Source organism: Enoplosus armatus, chromosome 20 (assembly GCF_043641665.1).
Source record: "Enoplosus armatus isolate fEnoArm2 chromosome 20, fEnoArm2.hap1, whole genome shotgun sequence".
In the NCBI taxonomy this organism is placed as follows: domain Eukaryota; kingdom Metazoa; phylum Chordata; class Actinopteri; order Centrarchiformes; family Enoplosidae; genus Enoplosus; species Enoplosus armatus.
In genome coordinates, this window is record NC_092199.1 from 18543385 (window position 1) to 18569085 (window position 25701).

Here is a 25701-nt window from a genome sequence, read left to right on the forward strand (position 1 = left end):
CCTGAAACTGGATTCTGATTTGGCTATGTTGCACTATAAAGCACATGCAGGCCCATTAGAATTCTAGTAAAGGCAGATGACTTCTATCATATACAAGGAAATGATCAGTGATGTAACTAAACAGAGCCGGGCTGTGGTGCACAGCATACCTCTGTACCAGCCACAGCACACTGGACTGCACTTTGTGTCCTCTGCTTTGGTTCACAAAAATATCCTAACAAGACAATACTGTATTAGACCTTTTCATGTAATTTACAACAAAATATTAAGTGTTTGGTGTGTTCGCATTATGGTGGAAAAGCCTCTGAAACAAACTTTTAGGCAATCACCTTTTTCACCGCTAGAGGTAGTGAAGATTTCAACATGTAATCAATCAGATCCATCCCATCAGAGATGGGAAACAACGACCATTTTTATTCTGGCATGTATCTAAATCTAATGTCTATCCATACCAACATCTCCCCACCAGTCTCACCAGCACGTTTGATGAGAGAAAATCGGAGTTGAGGATGCTACTCCAAAGACTTCTTTCAGCTTTCTGAAAAGCCTTTTACAGAAAGAGATCTACCCAGCATTCTACTGACCCAAATACCACCAAAGAACACAATGTCACCCTCTAAAAATGTCGCCCTTGTGTTTAACAGAAGCCATGAAAATGTTTCACAAGCCATGATTGTTGCAGAACTGGGAAAAACACGTCTTTGACTTAACGACTGTTCACTGCCACCTTTATATTCAATACATGCAATGTATCGGAAAAGCTGTTTAAAGCAAAAGGTATGGTCACTGTGCTGACCTTTGAGGGCTCCCAGCCATTCATCCACAAGAGAGCATAAGACATTAAATGGTGCGTGAGGATCACCAGCAGGTAAAAAGGATAACTAAGGCTGACACATATCAGCACACCAGCACTTATAATGTTACCATCTCGGCACAGTGATGCATTGGTTAGTGGTTCTTGCCTCAACAGCAAGAAGGTTCTGGGTTCAAACTGGGCTGGCTGGGGCCCTTTTCTGTGTGGAGTTCTCCCTGTGCTCCACAGTCCAAAGAAGACATGCAGGCCAGGCTCATTGGTTACTCTAAATAGCCGGTAGGTGTGAACATGAGTACTCGCCATCTGCTGGAGCTTACCGTTCTAAAAACATGGTTGTTGTTACCCAGGAAAGGTGACAATGGAGCACTTGGGTAGCTGTCACCTTTAAAAACAGATGGATGTTCAAATATATATATATACACAACAGTTACATTGAAATATATGTTGCTGTGGGTGTGTGGTACTGGTTTTACGTCAATCTGGACAAAAACACTGTTTCATATGTCATTTCCTCCCTCTGCATCTTATCGAGGTCAGCCTGAACACGGTGAATTAATCATCCGGCATTGGGTTTCTGCGTGTGAAGCCTTTGTATATCTGATTGTAGGCATGAGTAGATCCTTCCGAAATGTCTGACATTAACCAGTCTGCTGTCTATATAGGCCATTTATAAGATGTTATTAGCATCTTCATTATAACTGAAACACTGAATCCTGCCAACCTGCTGTTTTGCCTGCAAACCTGATCGATGTACAGTACATTTATAAGAAATGAATAACATTGTTACGGTTAGAAAGCCATCTGACTGGCATGAATCACTTCACTTGATCTCATTTTCCTATGATTCTCTGTGGGAAAATGAGTAGAAACCACTGAACAGAGACAAATAATAACAAGCTTCTGAATAGCAAATCATCAGGACTGGGGGGGGGGGTTGTTTTGGGAAGATATTTATAGCATCTCTTCAGGGATACTTGCATCAAATCCTCTGTGCTGGCAGCAGCCACAGAGAAAACCTCCTCAGGAATTTATTTCTAAAAAATACAATACACGCGTGCACACACACACACACACACACACACACACACACACACACACACACAGTTCTCAACATAAACAAGATCTGTGTAATTACAGCTTCTCTCTCTCCCCCTGTCTGTATCTCTCTCTCTCTCTCTCCCCGAAATTAGGACAGAGGAGAGCTCTGCCAGAAAATGTTGGTGTGTAGCAGCACACAGGCACTCAGCCAGAACGCAGCATGAAAGTGTGTGTGTGTGTGTGTGTGCGTCCCATTAGTTTTAATGCTGGCTCTGCACCACTTGCCTTTGCTACAGAGGTGGCAGACAGACACACTATCGTGTGGCCTGTCTGTTAGTTCAGCAGCCTGTCTCCAGTTACAGCAGGGATGACCTTCACATTCTAACATACAGGGTTTCCAATGGGCTATACATGTATGTAGAGGTGGGCTATATGGATTCAATCTTCAATCATAGTGTATGGAGTATTTCATAGGGAAAAACCGAGCTATAACTACAGTGATATAATAACTTTTCTTTAAATTCTATTGGTAGGGATAAAATAGCCAGATGTCCGTTTTTGTAATATTAAATACCTGACAAATCATAATAACACAAAAACCCTGTAAATGCAATACTTCACAAAGCATTCCTGCCCATTGAGCATTGAGGGCGGCATGTCAAAGTGTCCTCGAGCGAGACACTGAACCCTAAGCACCCGATGGAGGCCAGCACCTCGCATGGCAGCTCGGTCGCCATCGGTGTGCGACTGTATGTGTGAAAGCATGTGTGAATGCGTGAATGAGACCTGAACTGTAAAGCGCTTTGGTGAACCGTTAAGGTTGAAAAGTGCTATATAAGTGAAGTCCATTGACCATTGATTTATAACATTTCCTGACTATGACCCAATACTACCTGACACATCAAAGGGAAAGCTGCCTTAACATATACATAGTCTCAAATAGCCTTGAGACTAACAATTGTTTTCATTATCATATTAATTGGCAATTATTTCAATCTCTTATCATATTGGAAAAACATAGCGACGGGAGAAAATTCAGCGTAGGACAGAGGATGCAGAGTTCCACACAATCGAACCACATTTACAAAAGAAATACAAATGCGTGCATACAGTACAAAGCGGCCACCATTGTGATTGAAAGCTGTTGTCCTAAATACTTTCCCAAAATAAAAGTCTCCCCCCCCCCGCAAAATAGAGGGTCTCAGTAGTTAACTTAACAAATTAAATGACGGTAAAAAATGATCTGATGATTGCCTCCTTTGTCCGACAAACAACCCGAAACAAAGACATTAAATTTACAATACCTGAGATTGAGAACGTGGAACTAAAACAACATGTTGCATTTTTACTTGGAAAAATGACTTAAATAATTAATGGTCTATCCAAACCGGGGCAGCTGTGGCTCAGGAGGTAGAGCGGGTCAACTGATTCCAGGGTTGGCAGTTCGCTATATAAACGTAGCCATTAACTATCCAAAAACAAATAGCTGCATACATTTTCTATCAATTCACAAATCCATTGTTTGACTAAGAATTTCAGCTCTCTCTCTCTCTCTCTCTCTCTCTCTCCCTCTCTCCCTCCCTCCCTCCCTCCCTCCCTCCCCTTGGGTGTCGTCTGGTCACTGAAATTCACTTTGTGTCTTCCATTGGGAGTCTGCAGTGACTGTCTTTAATGAGTTCATACAGTGCTCAACGCTGGGAGAGAGAGAGCGAGAGAGAGATGAGGTAATATCTGGATCTGAGATGCAACCACACGCACGCACACACACACGCACACACACACACACACACACACACACACACACACACACACACACACACACACACACTTCCTCTCTGCTGGAGTTCTCTGCGGTGTTAGATGAGATCTGATCCCATGGCAGCAGAGCCATGCAGATGAATCAAAAACACCAACACCAGGTACAGACAGAAGGTAGTGCTGCCACGAAAATGAAATAATGACAAAATGTAATCCCGTATGGCAAAAGAAATGGGAACTGCCAGGGCAGTTACGGTCTACTGTGTGTTTTGTTTAAGATGGCTGATGTTACGCACACGTGTGCCAAGAGGTCATGTAACAGCGTTGCTTCATTATTTCCTTTGCTGTTGTGTAACGCTGGCATTCCACTTCAGTAATGGAGCTAACATGAGTGAGAGAAAGGAGAGACAGAGGTCCCTACAGATCAGTTCAACATAGAGCTGTTGGGCCAGTGTGGTCAACTCATGTTGGAGTTGGAGACCAAATCATCGGAGATCCCCGCTGAAATCTGGAGGAAAACACGCAGAGGGGGAACGAAGCGACGAGGGAAGAGAGGTGGGTCGAGGCAACAGAGGCCCAGTGGCTCCAAGGACTACAGACCCGTGGCACTGACCTCCCACATCATGAAGACCCTGGAGAGACTCGTCCTGGAGCAGCTCCGGCCCCTCGGTCAAGCCACACTTGGACCCCCTTCAGTTCGCCTACCAGCCCCGACTTGGAGTGGAGGATGCCATCAACTACCTGCTCAACCGCGTCTACGCCCACCTGGATAAGCCGGCGAGCACTGCGAGAGTCATGTTTTTTGACTTCACCATCCGCCCGGCTCTACTGGGTGAGAAGCTGACGGAGATCCATAGTATGTGCGCTTACAACACTGTGTGTCAGAGTGGGACTGTCCTCTCTCCCTCCCTCTTCACCGTCTACACCACGGACTTCAGCTGCCGGACTATGCTGAGGATGTTCTATGAGTCTGTGCTGGCCAGTGCTATCCTCTATGCTGTTGCATGCTGGGGGCAGCAGGCTGAGGGTGGCGGACTCCAACAGACTCAATAAACTGATCCGCAAGGCCAGTGACGTTGTTGGGGGGTGGAGGTGGACTCTCTGACGGTGGTGTCAGAGAGGGAGGATGCTGTCCAAGCTGCGGGGCGTCTTGGACAATGTCTCACATCCTCTCCATGACTGTTGGTGGATGGGAGTAAGTGTGTCTCAGTGCAAGTATTAAAGAGGAAAGGACTGTGTTTCCTGTCTATAACTGTATATTAGAATCATCACTGTAAAATGTACAGGTAACTTGACTTTCTGCATTTGACACTAAACTAAATGCAGCCTGCTTCACATTATTACCAATATTACATCATATGGTATTATTTAACACCATAGCACATACACTAAAGGCCTATTTTACATCAGAATGTTATATCACATCCTGTATGTTTAGCAGCTGTCCTCACATAAAAGGTGTAATGGTGTGTGTGTGTGAGTGTGTGTGTGTGTGTGTGTGTGTGTGTGTGTGTGTGTGTGTGTAGGAAGAAGATGTGTCATCACAGGCCACATGTCACACACAGACTGACGAGGAGAATGGAGTGGTGAGAGAGAGAGTCTAACGCTCAGACTTGATTTTAGGGTGGTTATGGTCAGGGTAAGTCTCCAGGAAATGAATGAAGGTCAATGGAATGTCCTCTGAAGTGATGGAAACACTGTGTGTGTGTGTGTGTAAGGGAGCAAATGGCTGATAAACCTTATTCGATCATCATTATCAGATATCATAAGCCATTCTGTTAATTAAGCAGAGATGCACACCCCGGCCCCCAGAAACAACCATCGTCTATTCTTTTTCTGACCGTGTCTCATCTAGATACAGTAAATTCATCAAATTCCGGTTAAAAACTTGGTCTTTGCAAAATGGAAATGATGAGGAGACGCATGAGGAGTAATGGCAGGTGTGAACAGGGCCTAAGTGGTTACCACCGCACGTGAATGCATGAATGAGCCAGATCTGCGCTCTGGAGGAGAGTCCTCATTAGGCTTTGCAATATCGCCCATCACTGGATTTGTGATGAACTGCAATAAACTTGCGTGCTTTAATTACTTGCTAAGAAACAACATTAACCTCTTCCATTTTATAATGCCCAGTTGTGTGCAGTTATTTCGGTGAAAGTAACGCAAAAGTGGCGTGATCAGTGATGCAACATTGTAAAGAAGCGCAATACTTTCAAATCAAAAGGAACTACTAATGCATAATACATTACATTTTGAAAGTGACTTGCAACACTGACAGCAAATCCTACCTCACTAAACACGTTACAGTCCCTTGGCAGACAGGAAACCCAAAGAAGACTCATTTCCCACACACACTGTGAAGTGAATTGAATGGGGAGGAGTGAGCACATCCTTTCAGTGAACAAAAACAATATGAGGGGAAAGCAGAGCAGTGACAGTCGGACTCGCAGTGTGTGTGTGTGTGTGTGTATGTGAGTGTGTCATCATGGTGTTTGAGCTTGTATATGTTCATATTTCTGTGCATGCATCTGTGTCTGTACTGAAGTGCAGGCCATGAGTGGGTGTATTATCATGTGGGGTGTGTGTGTGTGTGTGTGTGTGTGTGGTAGACGTAAGTACAAAAGCATGAGTTGACATGCTTGCCTGCTGTGTTACTGTGTTCACACACACACACGAAAAAGAAAGCAACCACGCACACAACCACATACAGTGTGTTTGTTAACCTCTAGGTAGCATCATTTGTCCAGTACAGATTCATGATGACCAATACTTGCTAATGCTAATTCACTGGTAGTTTTCACTGCTTACTCATAGATTGATCTGATACTTTCTGATCCAACTCGTGACAGTCAGCATGGATCATAACATGCTTGGTAGATACCAAAGGAACAGGGTCAACACAACCTGTACTCTGTGTTCAATTGCAGCCAGTCGCTTGAAATGTTGTTGGCTATTAATGCTCCTCATATTAATGTTATTTCAATCTAAGAGTGTTGCAAAACACCAGCATATACACAACACAACAAACCAGGTTCTTAAAACTGAATTTCTAGTTTCCTTGAGGGGCGACTGTCGCCAGCGGTTTGATGTCTGTCCTTAACTGTATTGTCTTTTGTTGTTGTTTTATTTGTCTGATGGTTGCCACAGACACAGAGAGAATTTCCGAAAGGATAGCAAATGAACAAGCTCACTAACACAGCCGAATAGCCAGCAGCCTGGACTTACTACTTAACTGTAACTTTACTAAATGACTGTGCATAAAAAGCATGGCACCCAATTATATATATATATATTTTTATTGGGGACACAACAGAGAAAATGCAGACACTGTTGTTCAGCTGTATCTATGGGAAACCAGTGGAAAAGCAACACAAAACTGTAGGAAAACAGAGCAGGGTAAACACAAGAGGACTAAATTAAAACCAGATGGCGTGTGTGTGTGTGGGGAGGGGGGGGGGGTCACTGGGAACTTTACACACAACAGACCCAACCCAAACACGCAGCCTGAGGCAGGTCATGTCTCGAATGACTGCTGCCATTAAAGTGCACACACACACACCCTGTGCATCACATACTACTATACCAGGACTCCAATTTACACTTCTCATTGACTGCCAACCCTCTCTCTCTCGCTCTCTCTCTCCCTCTCTCTCTCGCTCTCTCTCCCTCTCTATTAAAAGACGGCTGCATCAGCACAGAGGACAGCTGCACACACACACACACACACAGACACACTCAGCTGCATTGACATACTTTAACAGATGAATGTAGTCTGAAAGGGAATAGGTCACAAACATCTGTCCGTGTGCGTGTGTGTGTGTGTGTGATGAAATAGGCAATTTCCATTAGCAAACAGAGCTAAGGTTATCCTGCAGCCTTACATCACCCGACACCACCTTTCATTACGCCGACACAAACACACACACACATGCGCCTCATACGTGTGCACACACACACATACAGAAATAATCATTGTCTTTTCGTCTGAATAGGAGACAGGATGCGGCTCATAAGCAGCACATCGGTTCTCGTGTGAAACGTGTGCAGGGTTTTTCCTGCTTAGAGGAACTTTTCAAGAGGATGGAGTACACACGAAACGGGCTGTCCCATTTCCATTTCCTCGAGAAGTGCACCACTACCCCTTCTTCTTTTAATTTCCGTGCATTGCTGCCTCCTGCCGGTTTGGTCTTTGCAAACGGAAAATGATGTACGTGTTTATTTGTACATAAAGCGGGGTAGTGGGATCCGATCACAATGCCAGGTGTGAACTGACGTACTTAGAGCTGCCCACTTGATCGGATCACCCGAGTCGCATGTTAACACCGGGTGTAAACAGGGCCTAAGATACCTCAAGGACCTGATTAAATTAGCGGTACGAGAATGAGCCCTTTATCAACAGTGGCTAAAATTAACCATGTAGTTCAGTGTAATTCCACACTGCAGACATGACCGACAGTCACTTGTTTATAATATCTTAAATACCCTTTTGACTTCTGATCGGTCTCACTGCCTGTAGCTGATAACTTCACCTGGATCTTTTCCAGTTCCAATACTGGTTATCAGATTACTGCACCCTTCTGCTGCTCCACCTACAGCTGTCACTGTTCTATTAATGCTCTTCTGCTGTCATTAGCGTCACTGAAGCGCTGATCAATCCTACCACAGTGGACCAGAGGAGTTCTGTTACATTTCGGTTCCAACCTTTTCTCACTTCTTGCAGTCCTTCCTCTCAGTTTCTCTCGTCTGTCCCCGTGTGTTTCCGTTCTGCTGCGATCAGGCCGCTTAGCTGCACCTTTGTTCTTCACAGCTGATTTGACTTTGAAGGAGGAGAGCTGACATAACGTCACTATGGCTCTGTGTGGATTTCCCCACGCTGAATAAAGTGATTACACACCGGACTCCTCAGTGGATAACACAGCAGCTGGAGATGCATCCACTTACTGGCACACCACGGCTTTTGTTTTTTAAATAAACTGTCTTCTCTTGGAAGCTGAACACTGAAGAACCAAGAACTCACTTGTCAACTGAATTTGTTTTCTTTTGATTAATTGGCTTTTTTTGGCTTTTAGTGCTGGGAGCGAGTTTTAGTGCTGGAACCTGTTTTTTGACCAGGTTTTTATTTATGGGCCCAAGTAAACTTTAGTTAAAAAGAACCTGTTGATAACATAGGAATAAAGAAAGAAACAAAAAAGGGAGAAGCTGTATTTCGTAAGATGCTTTGAACTCATCCATACTGATTTTCACACACGCCGGCATCTACAAGCAAAGCAGCTATATTTAGAAGCAGTTGGAGCGTAGTCCCTGTTTTCTTTCATCGTGGATTATAAACACTATATGGACTTTGTTCTCCCCCTCCGTCTCCACACTGGCTGGCAACTTGAAAAGATGTAGAACAAGCCGCTACAATACTATATCTATGATAAAAAAAAATGCATGTGTATTGGTTGGCATGGGGCGGAGAATTATTTGCATACTACCATATTGGCGTATTGCTAACGGCAGTGTGTTAAATCAAAACAAAAGTTGTATTAGAGAACCATAACCCAGGCAGCACACAGGCCCACACAAACACGTTCAGTGCAGAGCAGAAATCCATATTTCCCAGTGCATAACTGACAGAACACTCGTCTATAAAAGTCCAGACCTCATGAGGCCCAACGCTGGAGAATAAAAGAATGAGAATGAAAAGAGTGTGTGAGAGAGACAAAGAAATAGTAAAAACAGACGGAGGCCAGACAATGACAACCATGAATAATTGAGAAAATAAGGAAACAAACTGTGTGTGTGTGTGTGTGTGTGTGTGTGTGTGTGTGTGTGTGTGTGTGTGTGCGTGTGTGTGTGCGTGCGTGTGTGGAGGTCACAGCGGTTTAGTTATGCAACGATGTAATAACTAGACGAGCAATCTGCTGGGTCTGCCAGCGTGAGCACTAATCTGTGTGTCTGGCTGCGGAGGTGTCCGTTTCTAGGTGAATGTGTCAATAACAATATTAATAATAATAACAACAACAATAATGATAATAATCAGTGTTCCTGAAAGCAAATCTGACTTTCTGAACATTGAACTCAATGAATTTAATAAGGAGCGAGTCAATACAGAAATGTTTCCAGATGCAGCTTCTTTCTGACTGAACTGGACTGAAGAAGAAGAACGTAGCCTTGCTGATTCGTGTATTTCTTCAGCACGCAGGTCAGCTCTCTTTGTAAAAATCGAGTTAGCTTCTCCTTTGCCCTGCTAAGCGAATACTCGCACAAATCCAACTGTTGCTGCAGTTGCCTCACAGGAGAAGTCGTTCACCGGTGCCTCCTTACTTCACGTCTTTAAATCAGATTTCTTTTGGTACTGTTACTGTAAAGCAGATGCATATGTATGTGCCTCAACTACAGAGGCCAGGCCAGGCCTTTAGTTGAAACAGGTATTCATTTCCCATTTGAAAAGAATACTTTATTGTTATATTCTAGCGCAAAGCCTTCTGGTTTTCTAATTTGCTGCTGATGCTGTTCACTATTACTTAAAACTCCATGTGGAAATTCCACCTGTTGTCTTGATGATTTAAAGTAAAGTAATATAAAATAAAGAAGAATGTACTGTGTTTTCACAGCATTCTAGTTGCTACTACTTTGCTGTGTTTTCTATACCGTCAATTAAACTTAACTTCACCTCAAAAGCCTTGCAGTAGCTCAAAGGGCATGTGTCCCTCCCTTTCGATGAAGGCTTTTAATGTGAAAAATCTGCAGGAAGTGTTGAGTTTCACTGACAGTGACTTATCAGGGATAAAAAAAAATATATATATATTTTAAGTGGCAGCGAGTGAAAATAGTGAATGAAAACAGAGAGAGTGAGAGCAGCAGAATGGCGTGTATGACATGACTGTTGCTGCACTGATGGAATTAGTGATGTGGAAATGCACAATATGCCAGAGTCACCATGTGATCTAGTAGAGCACAAGTAATTCCAGACCACCTCAGTGTTTTACCCAGCCTTTATTTGTTCTATCTGACAGGGAACACACACCTATTTGACTGAGTCTTTGGAGTCTTGTTTGAGGAAACGTGCCACGTAGGCTGCTAACAGTCGCATTTTGAACGTTGCTCGTTGTTACAGAATTTGTTGTCAGTCTGTTTGAGCAACAAAAACACTCAGGGACTCCCCGGCCTTTTATGAAATATACAGTATCTATCTGAAGGTAAGCGATGCTACGTTTATAGAGTTGTTAATTTATAATGGAAAATGAATGCCGACATGTGTATCATCCCTGAATCGTACCGTAGCCCGTGTATCTGGATACGTATCGGACCGTCTTATAAGGGAGAGATGCTCACCCCCAGTACCCGAGACTCTGCCATTATTTGAAGAACAGCTTTTGTTTTAACTCATGGTAAGTAGTTCACACAGCCATTACGAGACAAAAACAATGTTAACCTAACCGTTGGCTCTGCCTGCTGACACACACTCATGGTATGACGTGTTCATTGAAGTATTAATTCGCCGACCCAAAATTCCCATTAACACCAGGAGCAGAACTGAAGAGCTGGAAATCAACATAAAGCTGTGGTTTTTCAGAGTGTGTGTGTGTGTGTGTGTGTGTGTGTAGGAAGACATTTTCTTTGAGCCATCTTTTGATTCAAAGTGCTGCTTTCAATGAAAAGCACATTCAAGCAACAATAAAAAAAAAACAACTAAATGATTCTCAGATGTTCTGTTTAATCTGTAACTTGGAATTCTTTTATTTTGATCTTTTCATTGTTAAAGTAAAATTGAAAGTACAATTGAACATTGCCTTTAAAAAGATTCACTGCTTCTTGAGGGCTTACGGCTTCATTTACCATTTGTATTTGTGTGTCTGTGCTAGATTTTGATGTTGTTGCTATGACAACAGCAGCAGAGGGGCCGTGATATGACGAACGAGTGGGAAAAAAAAAAAATACGGGAGGAGGAGTCAGACAGAGAGAAAAACAACCAGCAGAAAAAAAAAACTGTGTGTGGAAGTCTTTGAACTCTTATCTCCCATGCATGTGCCAGATGGCGCTGTGCACTCTGCTATTACATAATCAAAACAGTGAATCACATTTCCATGCACACACTCGCAGCCACCGTCTGGTGGACGTACATGCACACGGTCCCAAACTAAATGCCATCAATGTCAAACATTTATGAACTCAATTCTTCAGTCAGGGACAGACACGACAACATTTAGCTAAAAAATATGAGTTGACTTCTTCAGCATGAGCATGCCTACACGGACCACTGTCGTCTGAAGTGTGTAGGATGCAGTGTGTGTGTGTGTGTGTGTGTGTGTGTGTGTGTGAGGAACATTATGACATACAGACGACAACAAAAACACCACAGCAACCACGCTGCCACCACATGAAAGCCTGCGTGTATATATATGTGTGTGTGATGATGACAGACTCAGCATCAGAGTGCTGATGTGTTCACTGATAATGACACACACACAACACACACACACACACACACACACACACACACACACACACACACACACACACACACACACACACACACACACACACACACACACACACACACACACACAGAGCGTGACGTTCCGGTTCACACAACTATAAGACAAATACATTTAAACTGTGGCTTCAGCCGCTACTTTGCGCCGCTAACACCACATCAGAAGAGCCGTGAAGATAAGTTAGAGTTGGACAGATAACAGAATGAGACACACGAGGAAACTACACAGTCATTTGTTGCTCTTGGTATATAGTGTATAGGGTGTTACAGACAATCTGCTCAGTGTTTGATGATTATTCATTTCTGCCTTAGTGCACAACTGATGACGCAAACGGCAAATTAAGTTTTGTTCAGACCTGGCATCAACATGCCACTGGACAGCTCTTATACCAGGTGTGAATGCACCCGAGACGCAACGAGGACGCATTGAGATCCAAGCGATCAGACCACATTTGGAGGTGGCCTGGGCTCGCTTGTGTCCACATTCTTTTAGCAGTGTGTACGCAAATGCGTCCTGGGCCACAATGAAACGTGGACATACGCGCTCACTCAAAATGCGAAACAACAAGAAGAGGACGCTACAACAACAAGCAAAACAGATTCATGTGTGGACGGAGTACACACGAAACACGCCGTCCGCTTCAACTCTCTGTGATTAACGGAGGTTGCTGGTCGACAGATAGCTTTGCTTGCTTGTTAAAGTAACCGTAGCTGCTGTTGGTTTGCCGTGCAGCTGGTGCTCTGCTGCCCGACCGTGGACCACAACAGGTACAGTTAGCGGTCACTTGAGCGACAAGTAAAGTTAAAGCTATCCGTCCTTCAGGGAACACAAGAGAGTTGAGGCAGAGCAGCCGGAGGACATCGGGGGGAAAACTGAAAATATTTTACATAATAACAGACGTACTTAGAGCTGTCCGCTTGTGATCGGATCACGCAGGACGGATGGTGATGCCAAATCTGAACAGGCTCTCCTTTACTTGCTTTGTTCTCTCAATCGTTGCCCTCTTTCTCATTGCTCACAATCTCTCTCCTTTGCACACACTCTTCTTCTTCCTCCTCCTCCTCCTCCTCCTCCTCCTCCTCCTCCTCCTCCTCCTCCTCCTGTGATTCTTGTGGCGACCAGTGCTTTCTTTACTGTGTAAATGAAGCTGTGAGGTTTATGACTGACCAATCAGCAAACTCTATCCCGAAAGGTCCTGGGCCATCTGCAAGTACTAGCCCTAGAGTGGGGACTTCTTGGGGGGGGGGCAGTAACTATGGCTGAGCAACTAAACAACTAAAGACTCTGGTTCTTCCAAGTTTCATAAATGGCAAATGGTTCTTGGGTTCCTGGAAAAGTTCCTGCAGTGGAAACAGGCTACTTGAGACAGAAAGTCCATTATCTCAGCTGCAGAGGAATAAGTCACAAAACAACATGATTAATTCACGTGGCAAGGAGCAGAATTGGAAAAGCGTGACAATATAACAACACACACCTCCGTCACCACGAGGAAACGAAAACAGACAGCCCCAAACACCTAGCAGAACAAGCTGGTAAACACGGAGACTACAAGGAGTCGAAAAATCATCAGAAATGTACCGAAATCTCTGTGACGGGAGACCATGACAAATCTGGTCATCGTGGCAGGGCTGCCACTCACAAAAACACATATCTAAGACCACTGAGGCTGGGTGTTTAGATGAAGAGGATTCAATACTTTGTGTTAAACGCTGTGGTGAATGTGTAACGGCATCAGCGGCGTGGTTATATGGCTGCCGTTTCCGCCACTGCATCCAGCGTATAAACAGAAAACAAAAAGGTCTTACCAGGGCAGGCCACTGTATGTGTTTGGCCTTGGTTCCCTGCAGCAGGCCCCCTGCTCCTCCACCTGCTCCTGCTCCTCCTCCTTCACCTCCTCCTCCTCCTGCTCCCTCCTTCCTCTTGGCCCAGACCAGCTGGTGCTCCAGTAGAAACAGCTGGAAATCCTCATAGACCTTCACCCACTCTCTCTTCTCCCATTCCTGGTCGTCAAACTCCACATATACCTGCACGGAAAAAAAAAGACTGTTTCAATAACAACATCACACACAAACCAACTGTGAGTTCAGGTTGGTTTTGCATTTTAGACATTTTTACATCCAAATTTTACACAGGAGCAATTGACATGCATATTTTTAGGAGGTCTTGGGCTATTTTGGCCGTTTTTGAATACTTTGGATCTTGCCTTTATATACACCACTCTAAAAAAAAGTGTTTGCCATGCCAATGTTTGGTATCTTTTTCTTCAGCACAACATCACCTGCATGACCTGACAATTATTTTTTTTCATTTGGGCATACTGTGTCAGCATATTGGACCCAAAAACGCATACAAATTGGATTTGAAAAATTATGTTTAAATTTTTTTTTACTGTCAAAACAACAAACTCAATGAAGCATTTTAAAGGTTGCAAATGTGTAAACGCAGGTTGCCAACATAATGTGAAATGTAAAATTGAGAAAAGTGAGATCATATCAAGCAATACGCAACAACTTGCAGGTGTAGCCATAGGCATTTTTTTTTTCTATGCAGCTATGCAGCTATTTAAAACAGCTTATGTAAACAATAACAAAGAGAGCTACAGATCAGGCCTTTCATTCCTGGAGCGTGCCTCCCCCCCACCTCCATAAAATGTTCAACCTGTAGAGCCGAGTCAGCAGATTCGAGCATTTTTTCCCCCCGCCGTTTCATCATGTGACAAAAAAAAACGGCGAAGACATTTTAACAAATGCAACGTCCCCCGTCTTGCATACGCGTAAGCATGATTTTTTTTTTTATATCAAATGTATATTGTCCTATCTCTGTTTTTCTGGCTCTGTCAACATCAAACAAGAACTAGCATGAGGTCTGAAGCCAGCACATTCGATAGAAGTCGACCGCGAAGCTCGATGTGACTAGGTTAAGAAAGAAAAAACAGTTTTGAGGAGACTTGGGGTGTATGAGTGAATCACCAGCGGCTGTTTGAAGCTGATAACATTAAAATCGGTTTGATCACAGAGTCGAACACTAATGTAAAGAAGCCTTTCTATTTACTGTGTTTATGTAATGTAATCCAGTGACTGACGTTTGAAGGTGTCTTTTTATGAGTGCACGAATGTGTGTGTGTGTGTGTGTGTGTGTGCATTAGCCATCTTTCTCTCTCCATCTCCTCATTTCATCTTCACCCCCCTCTCCCCCCTCCCCCCCTCCCGCTTTTCATCCTATTTCCCCCGTTCCCTCGTTCCTCCTTCTATACGGCTCGCCCCTCCCCCCACTATTCCCTCCATAGGCAGAGAGAGGAAGAGGGATCAACGAGTGCATCTCTCCTCATTCAGCCTCCCCACCCTCCCCCTCTCTATCCTCTCCTATAATGCACTACTGCAGTCGACTGAGTGATCAGTTCCAGCCAGCAGGACTGAGGGCAGCTAAGGGTCCGCCCTCCTCCGTGCATCTATCAGTCAACCCATCTCACTCTATACCTCCGTCCATACCATTAATTATTGATCTCTCTGACCATTTCAGCTGTGTCGGTGGCAGTCATTCCAGGACGCTCCCAGAACGCTCCCTCCACCCTCATCTGATCTAATCCATCACTCTCGCATGCCTTCATCTTAACCTCTACCTCTCACTGTCTCAGTCTCCATTGAGGTGTTTTTTTTTACTGATTTTCATGACCCCAAAAAAGAAAAAAAGATCTTAACCCTTTGAACTCTGCAATAGAAATGGCCCGGCAGTGCCAACATTGGTATTTTTGCTTATTGTGATGTCATTTCTCAGAGTATCTTCAAATTCTTCATATTCCTACAATCTGTACAACCTAAGATAAGAACTTATGCAAGTCAATAAACGACAATAATTGATAGAAGTATTGAAATTGTGTAAATAAAAATAAAATGCAAACCATGTACATTTTTTAGTTTCTCGATCTCTCCGACTTTCCTATCAACCTGCAAAGAGGCAGCCGACTCTCTCCTCTGGCGCCACCATGCGCCACGCCACTTTTTTTGCGCCGCAAATAACGTAGCTTAATGACATCTTCACGAGCAGACGGCATGATGACACTCAAGACAGAAGCATTAGCTTTCTGCTGCAAAAAGAATGAATGCTCTGGCTATCATGTTTTTTTTTTTGTTTTTTTTTTCTCGATGGATTCGAACAGGATCATGCAAGTGACGACCTTGATCCGCGGGAGGTCCGTTTTCAAAGGGGTTAACCTACATTTTTTATGTCCTTAAACAAACAAGATGAAAAGATAAAGATAAAGATGTTTTGGGCTGCTGCTGCAGAACAATAAATCTGATGTTCACCTGTCTTTTTAATCATCTAAATGAACACAGTTTTATGTCCATCATTTGTCAATGTCATGGAACAGTTATGCTATACACTACGAGACCCCCCCCACACACACACATTTCTTTACACACTATGTGTATTTTTTATTTTTATTAGCTACCTGTATATCTACGATGATTGATCACGGTGTCACTATGGCCATATATATTTACGGTGGGCAGGGGGCAACTTTTACAGAAAAGATTAAAATTATATGCTACAGCAATCATGGGGGCCAGCTAAATGTTCATCTGTCATCTACAACCACCACTGCATTTGGATTAAAGCCATCGGGCAATAGGAAAACCAGTTTTTCTTTAACACCAGTGTTCTATCATAGGCAAAACTCTGTTGAGTCACGTCAGTGTGTGTGTTACTGTAATAATCTAAACTGGCATTACTGCCACAATTTAAAAAGGATGCACACAAATACAGACACTCATTCATATGCACACTTTCACATTATGCCCAGCCTGTATGTTAGCCCAGGCCATTAAAACTCAAGCTAACGCTAAGTGTTGCCCGTTGGCCCCCGGGGGGGCCAATAACAGGCCATGTACCGACAGGAAATTATAGGGCTGAGCTGAGTGGACATACATACAATGCCAAAACGCCGTTTTGTTGACAGTCATGCCACTGTCGGTGCAAAGAGTGTGACACAAAACAAGCCGTCGCGGAGCAACATCAGCATTCATTTTGAGCCGTGTTTCTGGCCACCTGGCAAGCGAAAATCCATCACTCTCTCTCTTTTAGCTCTGGTTTGGTCTCCCTCCACCTGAGGGAAATATCTGTCTCTGTAGCTGCTAAATTCTCCGCTATGTTCACCAGCCTCTAACTGTGTCTCTCTGCAGCTTTTTCACGGAAAACAGCTGCAAAAACGATGCCGTGAGAGCGCCGAGAGTGAACCAGAACGGTAAAGTTACAGAGCGGACAGCGAAACCAGGAGCTGAAAGTCACTATAAAGCTCCGTAAAGCCGAGGGGGAGCTGCACATTCAGGTGATAATTCTCTGCAGGTTCATCACATTGTCATCTGATACACTGTTATTATAAAAAATATCGATAATAGACGCTTTAAGGAAAGGCAATATCATGGTAATATGAGAATATTTTTTCAATATAGATAAATATCACAATATGGTATAACATTTGCATAATACATGTATGCACAAATCACATACTGAATAATCTAACCGAGTTTGCGCAAGAATGACATGATATAAATCATATCGTCAGAATACGGTCCCAGTGTAAATGCATTGATCTGTCATATAACAGAGCAGGATCACTGACTGGGCCACAATCCTGCCTTTCTTAGAATACATCAGACCCACAATCATGAGCTGATCATGAGGAAAGAAGAGTTCTGCAGCAGTCAGTGAACACACACTGACTGATCCACCATATACAGTCTTAGTTAACTGCGGTTTCACTGGGATCGAAAGTCTTCATGTTGCTCTGACACATCCCCTGTCCGTCTTCATTGCATGTTAACATTTTTAAATTCAGTGAAAACTGCCTTTGCCGTGTTACCCGCAGCACACTCAAAATGCCTGTGAGAGGTTGAGCACATCAGACTCCAAATGCAATACTGAGTCAATACTGCACCTCATCAATTTTAATTCATTGTGAAGGCTAAAATCCTCCTCATTAATATTATTATTATGATGATTATTATTATTATATGAATAGTGTGTTCCTGCTTGCCTCGTCTGTCTCTGTAGAATCTACTGATTTCACTCTCAAGAGGAGGGATGATGACAGGGAGAGTGAGACATTCCTGTTAAACCTGTTGTGTCAATCAGTGTGTGTGTGTGTGTGTGTGTGTGTGTGTGTGTGTGTGTGTGTGTACTGGAGTAGCCGCAGCTATATGACAAGTCTTGATCCTTTAAAGCTATAAATGCACAAACCTTAGCCTGAGTTATGTGTTATAGTTCTCTTATAGACGACCACCACACACATGCCCAGCAAGTGGTTAACATACATGTCTGTCTGTGTGTGTGTATGTGTGTTGCGGCGTCTTTGTTTCTGCTGCCTGCTCTAGTGTCTGTCCTGATTCTCATTTATTCATCTGCTTATACATTATGAGCATATACAGCACTCGCACTCGCACACACACACACACACACACACACACACACACACACACACACACACACAGGATAACAGAACTAGATTCTGTCCCACCTGTGAGTGTGATTAGTCTGCATGGACTGATGCAGCAAGCATATTAATAACCCTGAAGTGTCCAGAGCAGGGATGATACTGTAGTCTGTCTACACACACACACACACAAAAAAACCACACAGACGCATACATACACACAGCGCACACAGAGTACACCGAGTATTCAGTCGAGAAAAACATACACGATAGGAATGGGAAAACTCAGTGTCTGGTGAGTCTGTTGCTATAGTAACCAGAGGCAGTAGTGAGCATTGGCCATGAACTCACACACACACACACACACACACACACACAGCTCTGAATCAGTAGGCTTCTATCTGCTACAGAGAGGAGCAGAAATAAGAGACAGAGAGAACAAAGAAAAGCAGATGCCATAAAAGCAACACCGTACAGCGTCTGATACAATCAATCACTACAGGCTGGTGTGTCACTCCTAGCACCAATTAGGGACGCTGACCTGGGCACAAGACTGACCGCAGACTCAGGTCATCCAATACGACCCTGCTCCACGCTGTGCTGATGATGTGAATAAGTGTGTGGTTGAAAGACTTAACAAGAAGAGAGACCTGTTTTCAGGGGGGGGGGGCAAGAATCTGTAGCAGCGCCCCATGACGACAGTACCTGGCTTTGTCACATGTCAGCATCACTACCATTTATATCTACTGGTATAGATGGCTTTTACTTTGTTGGCAGGGCAATTTTATAGCTTGTGAACATCATACAATATGTCACATTTACACATTACAAGAATGCACAAAACGACATGTTTGTCATTTCTATTCAGCCCTGTTCTATTTCTGTATATCACAATGCCCAGTGAAATTACAAGGTAGGACATCCAGCGACTGAGTGTGCTCGAAAGCATCCTCTTTCGGGGGGGGGGGGTGTAGAGATGTATTGGAGGCCAGCCTTTCACTTGAGAAATGGAGCCGACTGGCACTTTCATTTAAAAGGCCTCGAGTGTGCAGCGAAGAACAACAGCTGATACAATGTCCAGAGACCGAGAGGAATGAAGTGAAGAGGTCAGTCAGTTATAAATATGTGCACATTGATGTGTGTACATATTCAGGTGTCTCCGTGATTGGTTTTGCACGTTCATGTACAGCATACGACTGCGTATATGAGTACGTGTGAATGTGTGTTTGGCGGTGCAGCGGCATATAATCTGCCCATCACTAACGGCTGCAGAGCAGCTTTCTGGCTGGCTGCACCGGAGGCCGCTGGCAGCCAATGAGCACGAGGCACGAGAGCAAACGGCCAATGCAGAGGGAGAGAAAAGCAAAGTCTGCCTTTTGAATAGAGCGCCAGAGAAAGCTGGAGAAAACGAGCCTCTTTAACCCTTTTCTGATGACTTAATACGGTTTTCAAGCAGCTACATAACCCTCCTCTGTCTGTCTGTCGCTCAGCCCGAGCCTTGCCCTGCTGTAAGTCATGTCCACACACACACACACACACTAAGCTCTATCCTGCTCTCCAAAAACTCTAATCTGATTTATTGAGCTTGACCGCACAGAAAACGTGTAGACTAGCCAGGCTAAAAAGACTCCTTTATCCCCTTTACCCCCCCCCCCCCCCCTACTGCTTCACACACATACAACGAGGAGCGCGCACACAAAATTACAACTAGTCTGGGTATTTTAACCCAAGCATTAACGTCACCACAAACAACTCTAGTCTTGTGAACAACTTGTGCATTTGTCATTAAAAAGGGATTATTGCCAATATTCATTGGCTCATTACAGATAATGAGTTGAATCTTGTTGATTGAGTGTTTGGAAGGCGGTCAGCTAACACTGCACTGAAGCTGTACAGTCAGCATCCTTTATAGAATAAAGCAACACGACATTAGAAACACCTCTCAACATCATGCGATAGTGAAAGTTGCAGCCTCCAAAAGGATTTATTGCAGGATTAGACTGCATTAGTTTTAGCTAGGTGGACCTGATAAATTGACAGCTGAGTGTGTATATATGTTTTTTTTTCTGTCTGAAGAACCCTGACTTGAGTAACTTCGGAGGAGAACTGAGGATGAGAATACTTTTAAGTAATTCTTGAAGAGCAGGACTTAATAAGAGAGAACTGATTTAGGCTAAAGCTCTTTAAAATTAATCCTTATTGATTTCCTCGCACAAAAAAAAACAATCATATTATTCATCTGTTTAACAGTAGTAAAAGTAATAATAAAAAAAAAAAAAAACAATGATGAAAATGTTTTTAAAAATGCGGCTGACGCCTACTTGAATTGCTGCAGCCCATTTGCATGCTGTTTCAGGCGCATGTACCGAGTATTGGCTTATGGATGATACGCAAACAGGGGTTTGAACTGAGAATGTTGTGGTTAAGTGATACGCATCATGGGCAGCTAGGCCACCATAACCCACAGAAAGCCTGTGTTACAAACGGGAGGTGTAGAGCTTGAAAGACATGGGTGTTTACCAGTCAGAGAAAGATGCTACTGGTTTTATGGGAAATGTAGGAACCTGTGTTCTTAGAGCTTGACCTCTTCAAGGGAACACAAGTCAGGATATCTCGGCCTCTGCTGCTTAGAATTTGACTGTGCTTTTTAAATCTGACGGTTGAGAGTACCCCGACTTTATAAAGTGCAATACTAAAATCACTGGAGTGCCCCTTAAACATCACCAATGACAAAAAATGAAGCCAAACAGTGAATGAAAATGATCAAGAGGAGGATGGAATGGAACAAAAGGAAAGAATGGAAGGCACGGGGGAGAGATGGGAGGAATGTGATGTCACGAACAAACAAGAGAGAAAGATCAAGAGAGCAGCAGCATCTGTACCCAGTGAAGAAGGCGCAGAATACCACTAAGGGCAGAGAAAGAGGATGGATGAGATGAACACAAAAAGATGAGAGTGGAGCTGCCTGGAAACTGAGCGACTAGCGTTGTGGTAGGCTAGTCACACTCTAGGGCCTGGCAAACCAGGTTGACAACGCCGTAACCAAGGCGCCCCCTTCCCTGACAACGGACCAAATGATGCTGTTGCTGCTGCTGCTGCTTTCTACTGCCAGAATATCAATCAACGGGGGGGGGGGGGGGGGGGGGGGGGGGGGGGCAGAGAGACAGAGTGAGCGGAGAAGAAGAAATGTCAACATGCAAAAAAAGAAATTAAAGTAGGGCTGCTGTGGGCAAAGACACCTTTGATGCCCCCCCCCACTACAACTACCAGGATCACACAGAAATGAAAAGGCTCCAGCTCATTATATTTATGTATTTCAGGACTGAGTAATCATTTTTGACTTTTGAAGAACATGTGGAAAAACAAAACGCACCTCCTTTCACGTGGTTATTCTAATGCCATCATTAAAGTTTACCTCCTCTGAATAGAGTTGTTGCAGGGATGACATATTTTTGTAGACCAACCCTGAAGTGAGCATCGCTCTGGTTCCCTCTGCAAAAAGCCAGTGGGATTGCTCCATGGGATTTTGGATTACTGCAGAAAATAAACTCTGTGGCAAAACACAAGTTTATGCTACTTACACGTTTTGTTCAGCGAGATAATCTTCACTGATGAACGCCACTTTTAGGATTTTTGAAGCGTAAATGGAATCGCCAGAAGTAAAAAAAGCTAAACCGGAAGTGTAAAAATGCTAACTCATTTCAGGCTAGCTCCTGCAGCACTGTATAAACTACATAAGTGGTGTCTCTCTGCAGAGAACAAAGACAAGTGGCTGCTCATTATAAAAAAAAAAAACCCACAGAGACCCAAAAGGTCGCCAACATCACAGAGCGACAAAGTCCACAGGCAACCGCTTTGCGTCGAAGCAACACGGAGGAAGGGGAAGGTTCATCCTGTAGTGTTTCTGTTAATTCACCAGACTGATAAAATGCCGTCAATGCAGTTTAACAAGCCTACAAAAACTATGAGCGCCGAGTGTTCTAACCAGGAGACAGACAGAACACAGAGGGGAGAAGAGTGGCTCTGTTGTGGAGGTTCACTGGGGTGCACGTAATGCGAAGGAGAGAGATAGAATAAGAGAGCACATGAGCTGAAGTAATATCCAATGACAGCATGAAGAGACATTCCCTCTTCTACAAGGTCATCTCTCTCTCTCTCTCTCTGCTCTGGCTTCCATGGGGGTTTGAAAGACACAAGATGGCAAGAACCATAGAAAGTATGACAGCGGTGCGGAGTTTTGGGGGGGGGGGGGAGAGATGAAGAACAAACGGGGCAGACAGAAAAAGAGATAAGACAGAGAAAAAGATGAGAAAGGAGAGTGAGCATGGGGTGGGGGGGGGGAAGTAAACAGCCTTGAGCAGAGTGATGTGACCCAGCCACCCCCCCCTCCTTCATCTCCTCCATATGAAGGATGTGTGGGCCCAGGAGAGAGGGAGGGAGGGAGAGGTGAGAGGAAGAGAGGGAAGGAAAAGGCACATCCAAAAATAGCACTGTTTTGTTGTCGACGCATTACGAGGAAAATACTGACTCAAACACCTCCTTCTGAACCGCTGATTTCAGGCTGAAATCTCTTTTATCCCCGAAAACTATCCAACGTTGTTACCACGTTTTCTTACTGCTCATACATTTACTTAGCTACCACGCGTCATTAGACCCAACATATTGAAGGCGTCAAAGTAAACAAAGTGATACAAACTCGTTATCTCGTTATGTCTGATCCCAAGTCAGCAGACTGGAATCTTATACATAATCTTATATAGGAATCTACTGACCCTTACAGCCAAATCCAACTTGCTTCTCAGGTCCATCATTTGTAAGTCATCAGGTCAGATTTGTTTGTTCGTGGTTCCCAAAGCGCTTTGTAGTTAAGGTCTCATTCACACATTCACACACTTTGCTGGCTCCAGCTTTGCTGCTTTGCATTCATGACAGTAAAAGAAGAGTGTTTGACATTTTGTAGATTAAACTCCATTAATCGTGAAAATAAACGTCAGGTTCATCGATAATGAAAACAATGGTTAGATGCAGCCCCTCGTCAAATGCAGCATCAGTTTCAATGTGGCTCTTAGCTCTGCAAGCCCGATAAAGCTTTCTGGTTCAGGATATGCAAACTCCTGCTGAAACGATAGATTAGTCCGATGCAAAATGAAACAGCATTTCTGATAAGCGATTCAACTCCCTCTTTGCTGCTCCTCCCCGTTTTATAATCACTGTAAACTTGTCAAACATGTCATTGGGTCTTGGACAACACGCGCACTCTGTGCCAGTTTGAACAGCAGTGGTCAGACTGAAACCTGAGGTGGCGACATTCAGCCACATTGCAGTGAAAGACAGAATCTAATAAAGAACCTATATAAACCTGGTCGGAAATTTGGAATACTGCAGACGCTGACTTTTGATGGAAACCAAAAGACTTAAGTGTTGCATATACAGCAGAAGGAGAGGGCACAAACTGGAAGAAACCCCCCCCACACACACACACACACACACACACTTTTTCTTCCTCTCTGGATTTTCCTTCCTCCCTCCTCTCTCACTCCATCTCTTCTGATAACGCGGCTCTAATAATAGCCGAGTTGCACCAAGACAATCGTTGGGTGGAATCTAGGGCAGCCGCTGCAGAGGCAGTATGGGAAAATCCCTCCTGCCTTCTCCAACCTGCATGCCTGCCTGTGGAATGCGCACGCATGTGTGTGTGTGTGTCTGTGCGTGTCTGTAGTGTTCAATTCATCCTGCGCAGGAAGAAATAGACAGTGGACTCATGACTTTTTACATAACACCTGCAGAGCTGCTTCTCAGAGGTGGTACTGCGGGATGTTTTCTTTTTCACAACATGACTTCTGGAGAGGCCACCTTTCTTCAGCTCAATACGCCTCAGAAACCAAACAGAATCTAGTCAGGTATGTCTTAGTCCATGCAAAACAAACTCTTGAGGACAAGTTCCTCTCTGACAGTTGTTGTCTGGCAAATTCAAATGAGAGGCCAGAGCTGGAAGGTCCACTTCTATTGTTTGGTAATGTTGTGATTTCCCAGCAATTCACAGTGACACGGGACTAAGAGTGGCGGAACAGACAAAAACTGTTGGGGTGTGTGTCTGGAAAAAAACAAACAATCGAACAAACATGCTCAACCACGTACAACAGCGCCACCGGACTGAATGTGATGCAGTGCTGGAGCCTCGCTATAATAACCCTCTACATAACAGTAGAGTGCAGTGAACGGTGATACATTGATGAAACTATATCTCAAGACATGCTTACAGTTCATTTATTGACAGGTCTTCCTTTAAAGTCTTAATCCCTGCACTTGCTTTGCTTGCTTTTAACAATGCAAACAATCACAAATACAAACTTGCATTTTATGTTTACCTCTAAAGCCCTCTCAAAATCCTTCAAATGAAAAAAATTAATAAATAAAATCAATAAAAATCACGTCACTCTTTGGTTTAACTGATCATAACTCAGGTCCACACGAGGGCCCTAACCTATGAAAAGGGGCTGTGAGTAGACACTGGCTTGTTTTAACGGGTCACAAGGCCAAAAAAAGGGTTGGGATCCACTAGGTTAGGCTCACTGCAGCTATGATCGACTCCAGAGTCCAAACAAACGGCCCTTTCCCATGCCATTCCCCCAGCACACAGTATGAGCGCTATCAAATCTCAAATCATAGCTGACACTACAAGTGTAGTCTGCAAAATCAGTTAGGATATACACCTTTATTGACCTTAATGTAGTATAGCTAACAGGCTGGCTGGTTAACATGTGCTAAGTAGCAGGTTACCAGATTTGTTAGCTCCATTACAGTTCATTCTAGGCTATAGTCTCCACTCTGTCAGACTATGACTTGGAACAGGGACAAATAAAAGTTCAGTCTAAATTAAACAGAAAAGCAGAAACCGTACTCCCGTAATAAACCAATAACAGTGACAGACACACACACACACACACACACACACACACACACACACACACACACACACACACACACACACACACACACACACACACACCAAGTCAGATTACCATCACGTGAGTGTGGTGTTGTGTCACACACCAACATGGGAAACAGAGGAGGGCTGGGTCCTACTACTGATTCATGTGACTTCCCTAAGACTCAACGGTGTGTGTGTGTGTGTGTGTGTGTGTGTGTGTGTGTGTGTGTGTGTGTGTGTGTGTGTT

At 43.9% G+C, this 25701-nt stretch overlaps 1 protein-coding gene across 1 annotated transcript in view; it reads right to left on the reverse strand.

Annotated features, from left to right (window-relative positions):
* Window positions 1-25701, reverse strand: part of jmjd1cb (jumonji domain containing 1Cb) — a 105518-nt gene that overhangs the window by 49816 nt on the left and 30001 nt on the right. Inside the window, exon 2 of the mRNA XM_070926665.1 lies at window positions 13899-14117. Coding sequence (XP_070782766.1) covers window positions 13899-14117 — 219 coding nt within the window. The remainder of the gene's footprint in view (window positions 1-13898; window positions 14118-25701) is intronic.